This window comes from Carassius gibelio, chromosome B1, assembly GCF_023724105.1.
Source record: "Carassius gibelio isolate Cgi1373 ecotype wild population from Czech Republic chromosome B1, carGib1.2-hapl.c, whole genome shotgun sequence".
Classification (NCBI taxonomy): Eukaryota; Metazoa; Chordata; class Actinopteri; order Cypriniformes; family Cyprinidae; genus Carassius; species Carassius gibelio.
In genome coordinates, this window is record NC_068396.1 from 7362466 (window position 1) to 7374505 (window position 12040).

Consider the following 12040-nt stretch of genomic DNA (forward strand, 5'->3'; position numbering starts at 1 on the left):
AATTAGGGGGGTTTAACTGGCTTGCAAAATTTGCAAATTTATTGTTGCATAACCTTTTTTAAAGTAGTTAACCAATTCAAAACAAAAATGAAAATGACATTTAGCATGACTAAATATGTATTTTTGAAAAATATAAATAATCAGGGATAGCGCTAAACCCATTTCTAAAGGCATAAAAATTTATCAAAAATTTGTTTTTGTTATAATAGAAAGTTCTAGTTGATAACTTACAACATTTTTATAAATACATACTAATTACAAACTTATAAAATAATAATACAAAATAAGGATACAAATGCAATGTATTTTTAATAATAATAATAATAATAATAATAATAATAATAATACATTCGTGATAATAATTTGTAAAGATCGCTTTCATACTTTGATAAAATAGCTTTTTATAGCCGCAGGGTTTGCTGACAGCTGATCGCGTCACTCATTGGCTGCCACTGGACCAGACCCTCTTGCCCACCGCGCATGCGCAGCTCGCAAAACAGTTTTAGTTCCACGAGTTTATGCTCTCTCCGCGGCTTTTTGCAATCTTTCAGCAACATAATAACTATTTTTTCTCGGATACAATAAAATAGGCTGATCAGCAGCACGGCGGATGTAGCGAGCAGAAGGCGTGGGCTTTAAACAGCATGTAGCAGTAAGCCTGTGTCCACTGGAAGCTAGTGGTGGCGTAACGTTAGCTGTGCTATGTGCTAATATTATGGCACTGAAGGCAGGAAAACGCCGCCTGTGATTGACAGCCCACTCACTGCTTTGCGTTACCGATTCGGTTGGGTTGTTCGTGGAATGGGGCAGTGGTAACTTTGGTTGGTTTAATTTGCTGAACGGAGGGAAGAGGAAGCAGGCGGAACCGGGCCTTCGGTCACGTCGCGCACGACTTCAGTGACCGACGCTAATATTATAACATGGGGACCTGAGGCGAATTCAGGACAAACAGTATTTTTACCGCAGTTTTTCCGAACTTTGCTTTTGAAAATGGCCAGTTTTACGGATCTACGGGAGAAGCTGAAGTCGATGACGCCGCACAAGGACAAAGTTATCGAGTACACCAGCAACGGCGAGAAGCGCAAATACCGTGAGTCGGATGACGACGAGGACCGGGGAGACGCAGAAGCGCGAAAAGTCAAGAGCAGCGTTAAACAAGCGCATATCTTCACCGAGGAGGACTGCGTGCGCATCGAGGCCAAGATAGACGAGGTGGTCGCCAAGGCAGACAAGGGGCTCTACCGGGAGCACACGGTGGACCGGGCGCCGCTGCGGAACAAGTACTTCTTCGGCGAGGGCTACACGTACGGCTCGCAGCTGGAGAAGCGCGGGCCAGGGCAGGAGCGGCTGTACTCCAGAGGCGAGGTGGACGAGATACCGGACTGGGTGCACGAGTTGGTCATCGATCGCCTCGTGACGCACGGGGTCATACCGGAGGGCTTCGTTAATAGCGCCGTGATCAATGACTACCAGCCCGGGGGGTGCATAGTGTCCCACGTGGACCCCATCCACATCTTCGAGCGGCCGATCGTGTCGGTGTCGTTCTTCAGCGACAGCGCGCTCTGCTTCGGCTGCAAGTTCCAGTTCAAGCCCATCCGTGTGTCCGAGCCGGTGCTCTTTCTGCCCGTCAGGCGCGGCAGCGTCACCGTCCTCAGGTCGGTACTCGTGCGGACACCGCGTTGTCACGGTTCATTTCCAGAACATTTCTATGGGACTCTTTTAATCACCATGTGTATATCCTTACTAAAAAGTGGCTCTATAGTAATAGTAATGTTATATATTATGGTGCATGCCCAAAATCCCATCAAAGTACGTTCTGGTACAGTTTTGTAAGATGAGTTGTAATTGTGATATGGTATAAAAATTATACCTTGATTTATGTTATGGTGCCATGTAATTGTCATAATCATGTTACTTCAAAAGATAATTGAAGTTACCATATTTTTTTTACGTGCTTTGATTTAGATTATTTTAGTATAACTATTATTTATACATTTTGCGGATCAGTTTCAATTTTTATATTTTCCGTTTTCATTCTAAAGTTGTTGTAATTTTGTTGTTTTAATACTTATTGGATGTTTTAAATATCTTTGTGGTTTTCTTTTGAATTTTTCAGTTCTAGAAAGTTTAATACATCAAGTTATAAGAGTTGTCTTGGAAATTAACTGAAATAACTTCAAAATTTAATATTTTTACCATAGTACAGGAAGAAATTCCCTTCCCTTTTTAATAAGGATTTAATTTTTTTCATTTTTAATTATTAACATTTTATAATTTAATACGTTTTCAATATAAACTATTATCTAAAAAAAATATTCCGTACTGTGCTAAAATGTTATAAAATATATAATGTGCTCACTGCTTTGATTGGGTTTTAGTGGCTATGCAGCCGATGACATCACGCATTGCATCCGCCCACAGGACATCAAGGAGAGGAGAGCTGTCATCATTCTGAGAAAGTGAGTTCTCTGGTTCTGAGTCAGAGTTGTTCTTGAAGGGACTGGAGGCATGTGTGGAGGTGTACACTGCTCTGATATCCGCTCTTGCTTTATTGTAGAACGAGGCCAGACGCCCCTCGTTTGAACTCCAGTTCACTGAGCCCATCCATCCACTCTTCTGAGAGACGACACATACTCAAAGCCAAGCGCTCGCACCGCAAGGCCGACCCAGATGCTGCACACAGGTACTTGTGAAGTCTCTCATACCACATTCAGATCTGCCTCTATCAGATCAACAAGTCCACACCCTACATATTTTTTTTTTTTGATGTACGTCACAATACAGATCTGTCACTACCTTTTGTTTTATCGCACTGTTAAGTAAACTTTGGTGCTGTAGACATAAGTATTAGCTAAAATAGAAAGGCTTGTTAAGGAGAGTTGAACACTGACTTCTTCCAGCAATCTGGCTGGATTTTCTACAGTTTCTTTAGATTTTCCTCATAAATTAGAAAAACCTAAATTCTAATGTTTATGGTGAAACATAGTTAATTTATTTACCTAAAATAGTTTTACAATTACAGCAAATATGACAAGTTTATGAGGTAAAGATGAGTCTTGGAAAGCTGTTTTGTTATACACAGACCACCTTAATGCTGGCTGCCATCATGAGATCACATGACCATTATAATCCGTCTCTGTAATACTATTTTATTAATCTTTATTCTTCATCAAAGTATTCATTTTATTCAGCAAGAATGTATTAAAGTGATTAAATAAGGCATTTCATATTTATATTTTAATTTGTTGCTTTTGAACTCTTTATTCATCAAAGCATATGGAAGAAAATGGATCACAGTTTACCTACAAAATATTAAGCAGCAACTATTATTAACACTAATAATAAAAATACATGTTTCGTGAACAGCAAATCAGCATATTAAAATTATTTCTGAAGGATCACGTGACACTGAAGACTGGAGTACTGATGCAAATAAATCAGCTTTTTCATCATAGGAATAAATAACATTTTAAAATAAATTGCAATATTATTTCATAATATTGATTTTATTGTATTTTTTTATCAAATAAATGCATCCCTGGTGAGCATTTGAGACTTGTTTTAAAAACGTTAGACATCTGCCCAGACCTAATATTTTAATAAAGAGTGTACAGTATTTCTAGTACTGTCTTATCAGTCTGCAGAACCTTTATGCTGGGGTCACTGTGAACTGTCATTAAAAATAGAGCTACGTTAAGATCCTTTTTGTGTTCAATGGAAAAAAAGTAACCGCATACATGTTTGGAACGACTTGAGGGTGAGTAAATGATGACAGAATTTCCATTTCAGCTTTAACTGGTCCTTTAAAGGGAACATCAGATGCCCATTTTCCACAAGTTATGATTCGTTAGGGTCATGAAATCTCTATTAAATACTTTGGATAAAATTTCTTATTGGTAGGTTAAAACAACACCCTTTTTACCTTGTCAAAAACAGTTCTGTTCACAGTGAGCCGTTTCATTACATGTCCATTTAAAAATGCTAATGAACTCTGCACCCCCCCCCCCCCCCACTTCCGTGGTGAGCCTTTCTCTGTAAACTTTAGCAGCTTTCGTTGTGGAACTTGATAAACTAGCACATTATTAGGAAGGGCGATTTGCAAAGATTGATTTAAAAAAAAAAAAACTTACACCCACTTCTGTTGTTGGACTTGGGGTGTGTAGTGTTAATCAACAGTCTCGGGAGGGGCTTGCCAAAATGAAGTAACACTGCCCAGAGTCTGTGAACAGCTTGATCTGAGAAAGAGCTTGTTATTTATGGGGATTTAAAAAACAAACAAAAAACACTGGGTGGATTTTTTTCATTATAGCTTATACACACTGCCAACACACATTTATGTTAAAAGTGAATGTTGCATCTGCTGATGGCTGCAATCCACACAAACAGTTTGCTGAAAGCTTTTTGCTCTTTTCTCTTATAGGCCTCGTATTTTGGAGATGGACAAAGAGCTGCAGAGGCGTTCCCTCTCTTCCCGACAGAGACGTCATGATGGAGACGGTTCAGAGAACTCCTGGAGGAGAGCTGACGAGAGAGAGCCGGGCTCCCGCTACACACATGACCACACACCCACTCGACGAGTCAAAATGAGACGTCACTGAAACACAGTCAGAACTCAATGCTGATCTCCTCAAGACGTCTTTACGTTTCCTCAAGGGGACCGGAAGCCAACAGAGTGACTCAGTAAAAGAGATGCTTCCGGCGTGGGTGGATTCAAGGACATTAGGCAGCGGTTGCTTTACTTATTAAGAGGCTTTATCTATCTATTCAGACATATCATTAAGATCCACTATATTTTGTTCTGTGTGTTTAAAGGAAACATGGAATAAAAAAACATGTAAGTGGCTAGTTGAATTCAGTCATAATTCATCAGTTTGCACCCCAGTTAACTTCATGTGTCAATGTCATGCATATATACATTCACATAACAATATCAAATAAAAATGTGTACTGGAGTTTTGAGAACTGCTCCTTTAAACACAAATATGGTTGACTTTTTTTTGGCTTTAAGAGTTTTGTTGGATGCATTCTGGCAATCAAACTGTTTTTAGGTCAGAAAGAAGTATGAGGGAAATTAATGGCAAATTTTATTAATGCTGACTGAAGTTATTTAGTGTGACGATAAAATGTTTGATTTGCATACAGTGGCTTATCAGTGCATTTGCCTGTGCACGATGGCTTTACTAACAAAGACAAGATCAAATCTAAAGCCTAGATTCTTTGATATGCTTGACATGCACAATATTAGTTTCTAAAATGGGATAAACTGTTACATTAGTCATCGCTTTATTTGTATGTTGTTCTTTCTGTTCTCAACGCTTTTCTTTTTCTCCCCAATTTAAGGATGGTGTTGCCATTATAATAACTGATTTGGTTTGACATTTTATTTCTGAAGGAAATAATTCATGCCAACATTACAGCGGACATTAGAGACCTGTATAAGACTGTCATAATGACATAAGTTTGTGTTTTCTTTTTTATTATTTATTTGTTTCTGAGGTTGAATGGATGTGCAAAAAATGTAGAAGAAAGATGATAAAGTGTAATTCCCATTGCAGGTGTTTAACAGAAAGTGCATTTGTCTACATGAGACTATATATACTTTGTATTTAAAAGGCTGACAGAAGAGACTATTTTTGTTTAAATCAAGTGGAATAGATCAGACTGCATAAAAGATTAAAGGGAGCTGTTCTGTGTGTTCTTGGAAGATTCTATGTCTGTTCTTTATTTTTCTGGTTCTATTGAAAATTAGATTTTTCATATCTGTTGTATTTTGTAGCTAACTTAAATACCAAAGCAATCTCACCCAATCTTTCCTAAAACTACTTTATAACATGTTACTTTTTAAGAAAGTTCCGTTTGCCTTGTCCATTAATATGGAATAGGAACATCATTTTCTGTCTACATTTATTTTAACATGCATAAAAAAGTTTTACATTCTTGCTCCAAGTCTTATATTTATCATTTGCACTATGCACAGTTTTATTCAGTTCAGAAATAAAAATGTCAATATTTAATGTGGCTGAATCTCTGTGCCACTATGCCATCTTGAATTGTTGGATAAACTATTTACCTCAATGTACCCACTGTTTACCCAATAAATGTCCCACAGGTTATTTCTACAAGCAATGGTTGTGAGTGGAAAGAGTGGTGATTGTCCACTAGATGGTACAAGAGAATTCACCGTTTTTTTTCATTGAGAACTATATTAGGTTGATTACAACTTTTATCGTGGCTAGTTATGGTTTTGCATAAAAAATTTCGGGGAGACATTACTGTTTTCAGTTCATAGAATGGTGATACAAGAGCACCAAATTTTTAACTAATGTACTCATAATGAAACTATAATTTTAATAAATATTATACAATCTAGTTCATATAAATACAAATTATTTTATTTAGGGTTATTAGTTTCGCCATACAAATTAAACAACTGATTTATTATATTTATAAGAAAAATGTACGTTTCATTTCTCACAATTAACAATGTGACCATGTTTGCATTAAACAAGCATTAAAATAAGTGTCACAGTAAAAGAAAATATAACGTTGCGATACCATTTATGGTATTTTCAAAATAATTTATGAAAAATCATACAATATGTAGCAATTCCATAAAAACAACAAAGTTCCTTCACCGTTAAGTTGTGACGTATGGAGATACTGTAATCTCATTGGTCCATATGTACGTCAATCCGCGGGCTAGTGACGTATGAGGCGTTTGTTATAGGTAAGAGGGCAAGTGTGTTAAAGACAAAACTATTCGATTTGATACTCTACTCTAATGGCTCTGAATTGACACTACCTTATAAAGGTAAGTTAGCTGTTTAACTCGTGATCGGGCATATAAAGTGTTAGTTGTGTAACATCAACATGCGTGTTAGTTCTCTGCGTTCGACAGCTGGTGAAGTTAGCAAACGCTAACAACAAAGCGAAGCGCTATTGTTTGACTCGGTTGAGTTGAATTTAAATTAACTCAACTACAGAAATGAATTATTCGAATATTTGGTGGTTATATGTGGTTTAATGTAATATTTAGCAGGCAAAAACGTCATGAATAGTTATACGTGTTAAACAGCAGGTCTGTAAACGTGACAGATTTAAACCACTGATAGTGTTAAACAGGTTTTCATACATTAACATTAGCTGTCTTATCTGATACAACAATTAATGTTATCTAGGTTTTAAAGTCCATCTGTATGCAGGCCTACTGTCATTTAATGTGTACTAATTTAATGTGTATTTGGCTTTTTATCCAATAAACCATATAAAGAACCCCCATCTCTCTCTGCTGGCCAAGAACTTGCTGTGCTTTTTGGAAAATACCTTTGGAATGTAGGTCTTGGCCAGCAACTGAATCTGCAAATCCTTTAGGAATAAAAAAATATTAAGCCTAAAAGGTATTTATGAGATATTGCATTCCCCCATGTGTTACTAGTATAACCTGCAGATCACAGATGGAAACTTTACTCTAATTTAGGATCACAAAATTATCATATGAATAAGTGGAGAGGAACTAGGCCACATGGGTCTAATTTTAGACCTGGTGAAGCCCCTTCCTGGGTCTGAGTTCATGAAAATCCATGGCTATTTCTGAGAGAGAGAGCGAGAGGCAGGTGTGGCTTCGGTCGGCCTGTCTGTCACGTAGCACATGTGAGAACTGTGTGTCTTAACCTTCCTGACAGTACTGCGATTGTACATTAATCGTATCAGATGGTTAAATCAATAATAGCACTTTTATTTATAGTACTGTCATACTGATGACTACTATTTATGGTACACAAACGGTATTCTTAGTACCATGGATATATCATGATATATGTCTTAAAACTGTGATATATGAAGAAGCTCATGTGAAATCAAATGGTCATGTAATTCTCTATTGATATTTTCAGACACTCACAGAAGACGTGATGTATTATTCGAGTAAAAGGCGAGGAGAAGATGGGATTGCTGCTGTCATTGACTTCCTGTTGTCCAATGCCCGGCTGGTGCTGGGAGTGGGCGGAGCTGTGGTGCTGGGCATTGCCACATTAGCTGTGAAACGGGTGATTGTTCATTTTATCGTATTACCAGTATTACACACTACAAAGTTCTGAGTGGTTGATATATATTAGATTGCAGTAGTGTTCATGAGGCAAAGAACTACAATTACACTGCACAAGCATTATGAGCAAAAGTAAAAGCAATGGATAAACTTTAAACCGTGTGTGTGTGTGTGTATATATATATATATATATATATTACACACACACACTGTGTTTGTATATATATTAGTGCTGTTATACAATTAATTCCTCCAAAATGAAAAGATTTCTGAATGTATATAAATACACACATCCAATATATATATTAATATTATTGTATATAAATATGTATAACATAAACCTAATATATTTCATACATGTGTAAAAATATACACGATGCACACACATGTAAATAAAAACATTTATATTGGATGAGATTAATTGCAATTGATCATTTGACAGCACAAATATATAAACGATGCAGGCTGATGGCTTAAACAAAAGTATATACCACTGATTACTGCGAACCTCATAGCTCTCAGTAGGTCTGTGTTTAGAAATTACCATTAAATCAGTTACATTATTGAGAAAATAAATGTAATTTTTGCTTCTAGAACCTAATTTTTTACACTCTATTAGAGCTTATATTGATTACTTGTTAATTTGTTGTCTCCTACGTTTTCTCTACCGGTGATGTCACAGCTGATAGAACGAGCTGGTAGGCCTCCTGATGAGAAGCCTGACAAGAAGATGACGGACAGCTGGGAGGAGTTAAGCTTGGTCAGTTCCTCCCCCAAACTACTGCACAAGGGTATAGAAGGAGTGGTCATGAAACAGATTGCTGCCGCAACCAAGAAAGGTACCTGGGTTTGGAAGAATTAAAGTTCTTGTTGCTGAAAGACAATTAATTAAAAGTGACCCTTTTTAGGGTCTTATTCTGCACAATTCATTAGTGCATGCTAGTACAGGCAAATAAAACCTTTTGATTTTTATGTCAGAACTTCACCTCTCAAACTGGTCAATGTTAACCAGAAGCCAAATCATTTTACTATTATTATTTTATTGTTTATTTTACCATTTATCAAATTATTCATATTAATGAAATAGAATATAATTGAATATACATTCTTGTCCCGTTTTGGGAAAATTGTCTTAATGTTGTCACTAAACATCCAGTTTCATCATGTTAAAATGGGTTGTGAATGCTGTTTTCAGTAGAAACCTTTTTTTGTGTTTAGCGGAGCTGTCCCAACCCATCCCCCTGCCCTCACCTGAGCCCCAGCGCTGTGACACTGAACCTCTCCAGCGACGGAAACGCATGGATCTGTGTGTGATGACGTTTGTTGAGCGTCTGCAGCACTACTACAGAACACGAGTGTGTCTGTCAGCGGAGGAGGTGTCTGTCGCACAGCAGCGAGCGTTAGATATAGCCACAGAGATCCAGGCCTTCCTGCACTCCAAACACCCAGACATGCCACTGGGAGACATGACGCTGGCGGGGTCACTGCTCGACGACCTGCAAGTGGTTAAAGCCGACCACACCTGTCTGATCGTGCCTCTACAGGTATCAAGATTCTTTGTGGACCACTTGTTCACTTGCACGTGTAGAAAAAAAAATGTCCTGAATGTAGAATAGTTGCTATCCTGAACATCTCAATGATTCCTAGAGCTCCATGATATCCAGAGCTAGTCTGCAGTTTTATTAAATATAATGTATGTTGCTTGTTCTTCTTCAGAGTTCTTGGGTCATGCAGATTCCAGCAGATTATATTATAAAACAATATACAATATGTAGGTCTTCCATAAGCCTTTCTACCATTTTTAAAAGAGCATCGTTTTAGGTGACTCTTCAAAAAATCTTTTAGTGGTTGACCAGATTTAGGTTCGAACATGATCAAATCAAATTGCTTATTCCCTGGATTAAGTGTATATAATATAACATAACAAACCATATAATATTATGATCTGGGAGTTGGCAAAAACACTTATAATATAATATAATAATATGGGGTGTATCACCAGTTGAATCTTTGGACCTTACAATGGCCATGTGCTTGCACTGAAATTTTTCTTAAGGCTGTATATTTAAATTTGCTACAAATGTGTTCCATACAGTTGGAGTCCAGTCTGTGGACACCTATTGCCGGAGAGGACACATTCTTGGGTCACCCTCAGTATTGCATGGTTCGGCGAGAAAACCTCGAGTACTTCCCGAGGGGGCGGAGCTTCTGGGACCGACATATGCTGGGTGGATACCTGTCATCACGGCTGGTTTCTGAGCAGCTAGGCAAGACGGTGATGGAATCGATGAACTGGCCGTCGCTGACCGGAACCCTGGAGTGCGAGGTGCGACCAGTGCTTGGGTCTCCAGAGCTCAAATTGGAGATTCAAGGGTTAACCCAAAGCAGTTATGACAGTGGAGAACGCTTCTATATAACAGTGTTGCCAACGGTGCGTCTCGGCAAGATGACGCTTACAGCACAACGAGAGATCACCGGGGCATTCGACTACGTCTGGTATCAGAGCCTATACACCAGTGAAACGGCTAGACTAGCAGACCTTGACAAAGCAGACTCGGGGGTCAGAAAGAAGTGCCTAAAATTGCTGAAGGCGGTGTGCCGCAACTGCCCTTCGCTACGCAAGCTCAATGGCAGCCATCTAAGCAATGTCATTCTACACATGAGTGAAAAAGAAACGGATTGGTCGGAATCAGTGTTTGCTGATAGGTTCCTGCAAGCGATCACGGAGCTTATCGGATATCTGGAAACGGGAATCTTGCCTAGTTACTTCAAACCTAATGTCAATCTGTTTCAGGGCTTTACTGAGGATGACATTGATGAGATGGGCTTCATGCTGTACTGTGCTGTAACTGAACCTGAGATTCTACTGATCTGATCTCTCCTACACCTCCTATACGCACAGAGCAGTACTTGTATTAATGCACCTTCAATCAATGAATGTAACATTGCATATCTTTTCAATAAGGTTTCTGTTCACGGTCCCCTATATGTGTATTTCCACTTACCTACTCTTTTAAGGGGATTTTTGAAGCTTCATTTGACTATGCAGCACTTACCAAGTCAGGAATTTTGCTTGGATGTAGATTTTAAAGAAGTGAGAAAAAGATTTCATGGTATCGATTTTTGTTAGTAGCCTGTTCTGAGCTCTGCGTAGACCATGAGTATGTATTACTCTGTATTAAGACAATAAAGCAGTAATGCATTGAATTTATTGAAAATATTTTCTATACATTGTTGTCTGTATGTACAAAGTAGCAAAACTGCTGAGTGTGTTTGATTGGGCCAATGTGTATTGAGGGTTGTCTAAGCCTTTATAATAATTGTTTTGCCCATATTCTATTCTATGTGTAAAATCCAGCTTTAATGGCTAAGAAAAGAGAAATAATGAATCAAAAAGTTAATATGTAAAGCAGGTTTCCCTGTATGCATCTTATTATAACTTGCCAACAAGTTTGGTTAAAAAAAAAAAAAATTGCAGAAACTGAAACAATTAAAAATACTGGTAAGATCAAATTTCACACCAGTCCTACTCGTCTGAGAGGGTCACATGAGTTCTTATATGAGCTCTTGTTTGCTTTAGGGATGCGTGTCTGAATAAAGACTGTCCATAATTTGTACAGTTGTTTATGGTGTTACTTCTGCTTATGTCCATTAATGTGAATTACACGCTTGCCATTCAAAGTGTTTCTGTATGCTATAGTTCCTCTTTTCAGTTTTGAATTTGCTGCTATCGTGAAAATTAAATAAAGCAAGTCATGGTTTATGAGAGGTCATATAAAAAGGATATGGCATATCCGCTGGGCATAAACTAGCAGATAACAGGCCACTTTAGAAATGTAATAAGTTTCTGCAAAAATACCATAAACAGTTAATATTAGGTCACTCACTTTTACATTTCACAGAATGACCTAAAGAAAAGTGTGTTTTGTATGTCAAAATAAGGTCAAAAATAAAAACAGGCTTACTTGTACGGAGTTCCTAAGAATGTTATACTTA

At 37.9% G+C, this 12040-nt stretch overlaps 2 protein-coding genes across 3 annotated transcripts; both read left to right on the forward strand.

Moving 5' to 3' along the window:
- Window positions 1-447: 447 nt before the first annotated feature.
- On the forward strand, window positions 448-5704 carry alkbh5 (alkB homolog 5, RNA demethylase). Its single transcript, XM_052546409.1, has 4 exons — window positions 448-1655; window positions 2379-2459; window positions 2558-2683; window positions 4421-5704. The coding sequence occupies exons 1-4, from the start codon at window positions 991-993 to the stop codon at window positions 4596-4598; spliced, it is 1050 nt and encodes a 349-aa protein (XP_052402369.1). The 5' UTR covers window positions 448-990; the 3' UTR covers window positions 4599-5704.
- Window positions 5705-6652: 948 nt separating this feature from the next.
- mief2 (mitochondrial elongation factor 2) lies at window positions 6653-11659 on the forward strand. Of its 2 annotated transcripts, none has more exons than XM_052546517.1 (5): window positions 6653-6727; window positions 7893-8045; window positions 8727-8883; window positions 9263-9588; window positions 10140-11659. In XM_052546517.1, the coding sequence occupies exons 2-5, from the start codon at window positions 7911-7913 to the stop codon at window positions 10917-10919; spliced, it is 1398 nt and encodes a 465-aa protein (XP_052402477.1). In that variant the 5' UTR covers window positions 6653-6727; window positions 7893-7910; the 3' UTR covers window positions 10920-11659. The 2 variants fall into 2 exon arrangements, with proteins under 2 accessions (XP_052402477.1, XP_052402476.1); XM_052546516.1 differs by having other exon boundaries at window positions 6662-6811.
- Window positions 11660-12040: the final 381 nt, after the last annotated feature.

Excerpts from the sequence above, each read along its gene's own strand:
- alkbh5 (XM_052546409.1), top strand. The coding sequence starts at position 991 with ATGGCCAGTTTTACGGATCTACGGGAGAAGCTGAAGTCGATGACGCCG. Across the intron at positions 1,656-2,378 it reads GGCAGCGTCACCGTCCTCAG|TGGCTATGCAGCCGATGACA; the intron begins GTCGGTACTCGT and ends ATTGGGTTTTAG. Across the intron at positions 2,684-4,420 it reads GACCCAGATGCTGCACACAG|GCCTCGTATTTTGGAGATGG; the intron begins GTACTTGTGAAG and ends TTTCTCTTATAG.
- mief2 (XM_052546517.1), top strand. The coding sequence starts at position 7,911 with ATGTATTATTCGAGTAAAAGGCGAGGAGAAGATGGGATTGCTGCTGTC. Across the intron at positions 8,884-9,262 it reads TGCTGCCGCAACCAAGAAAG|CGGAGCTGTCCCAACCCATC; the intron begins GTACCTGGGTTT and ends TTTTGTGTTTAG. Across the intron at positions 9,589-10,139 it reads GTCTGATCGTGCCTCTACAG|TTGGAGTCCAGTCTGTGGAC; the intron begins GTATCAAGATTC and ends TGTTCCATACAG.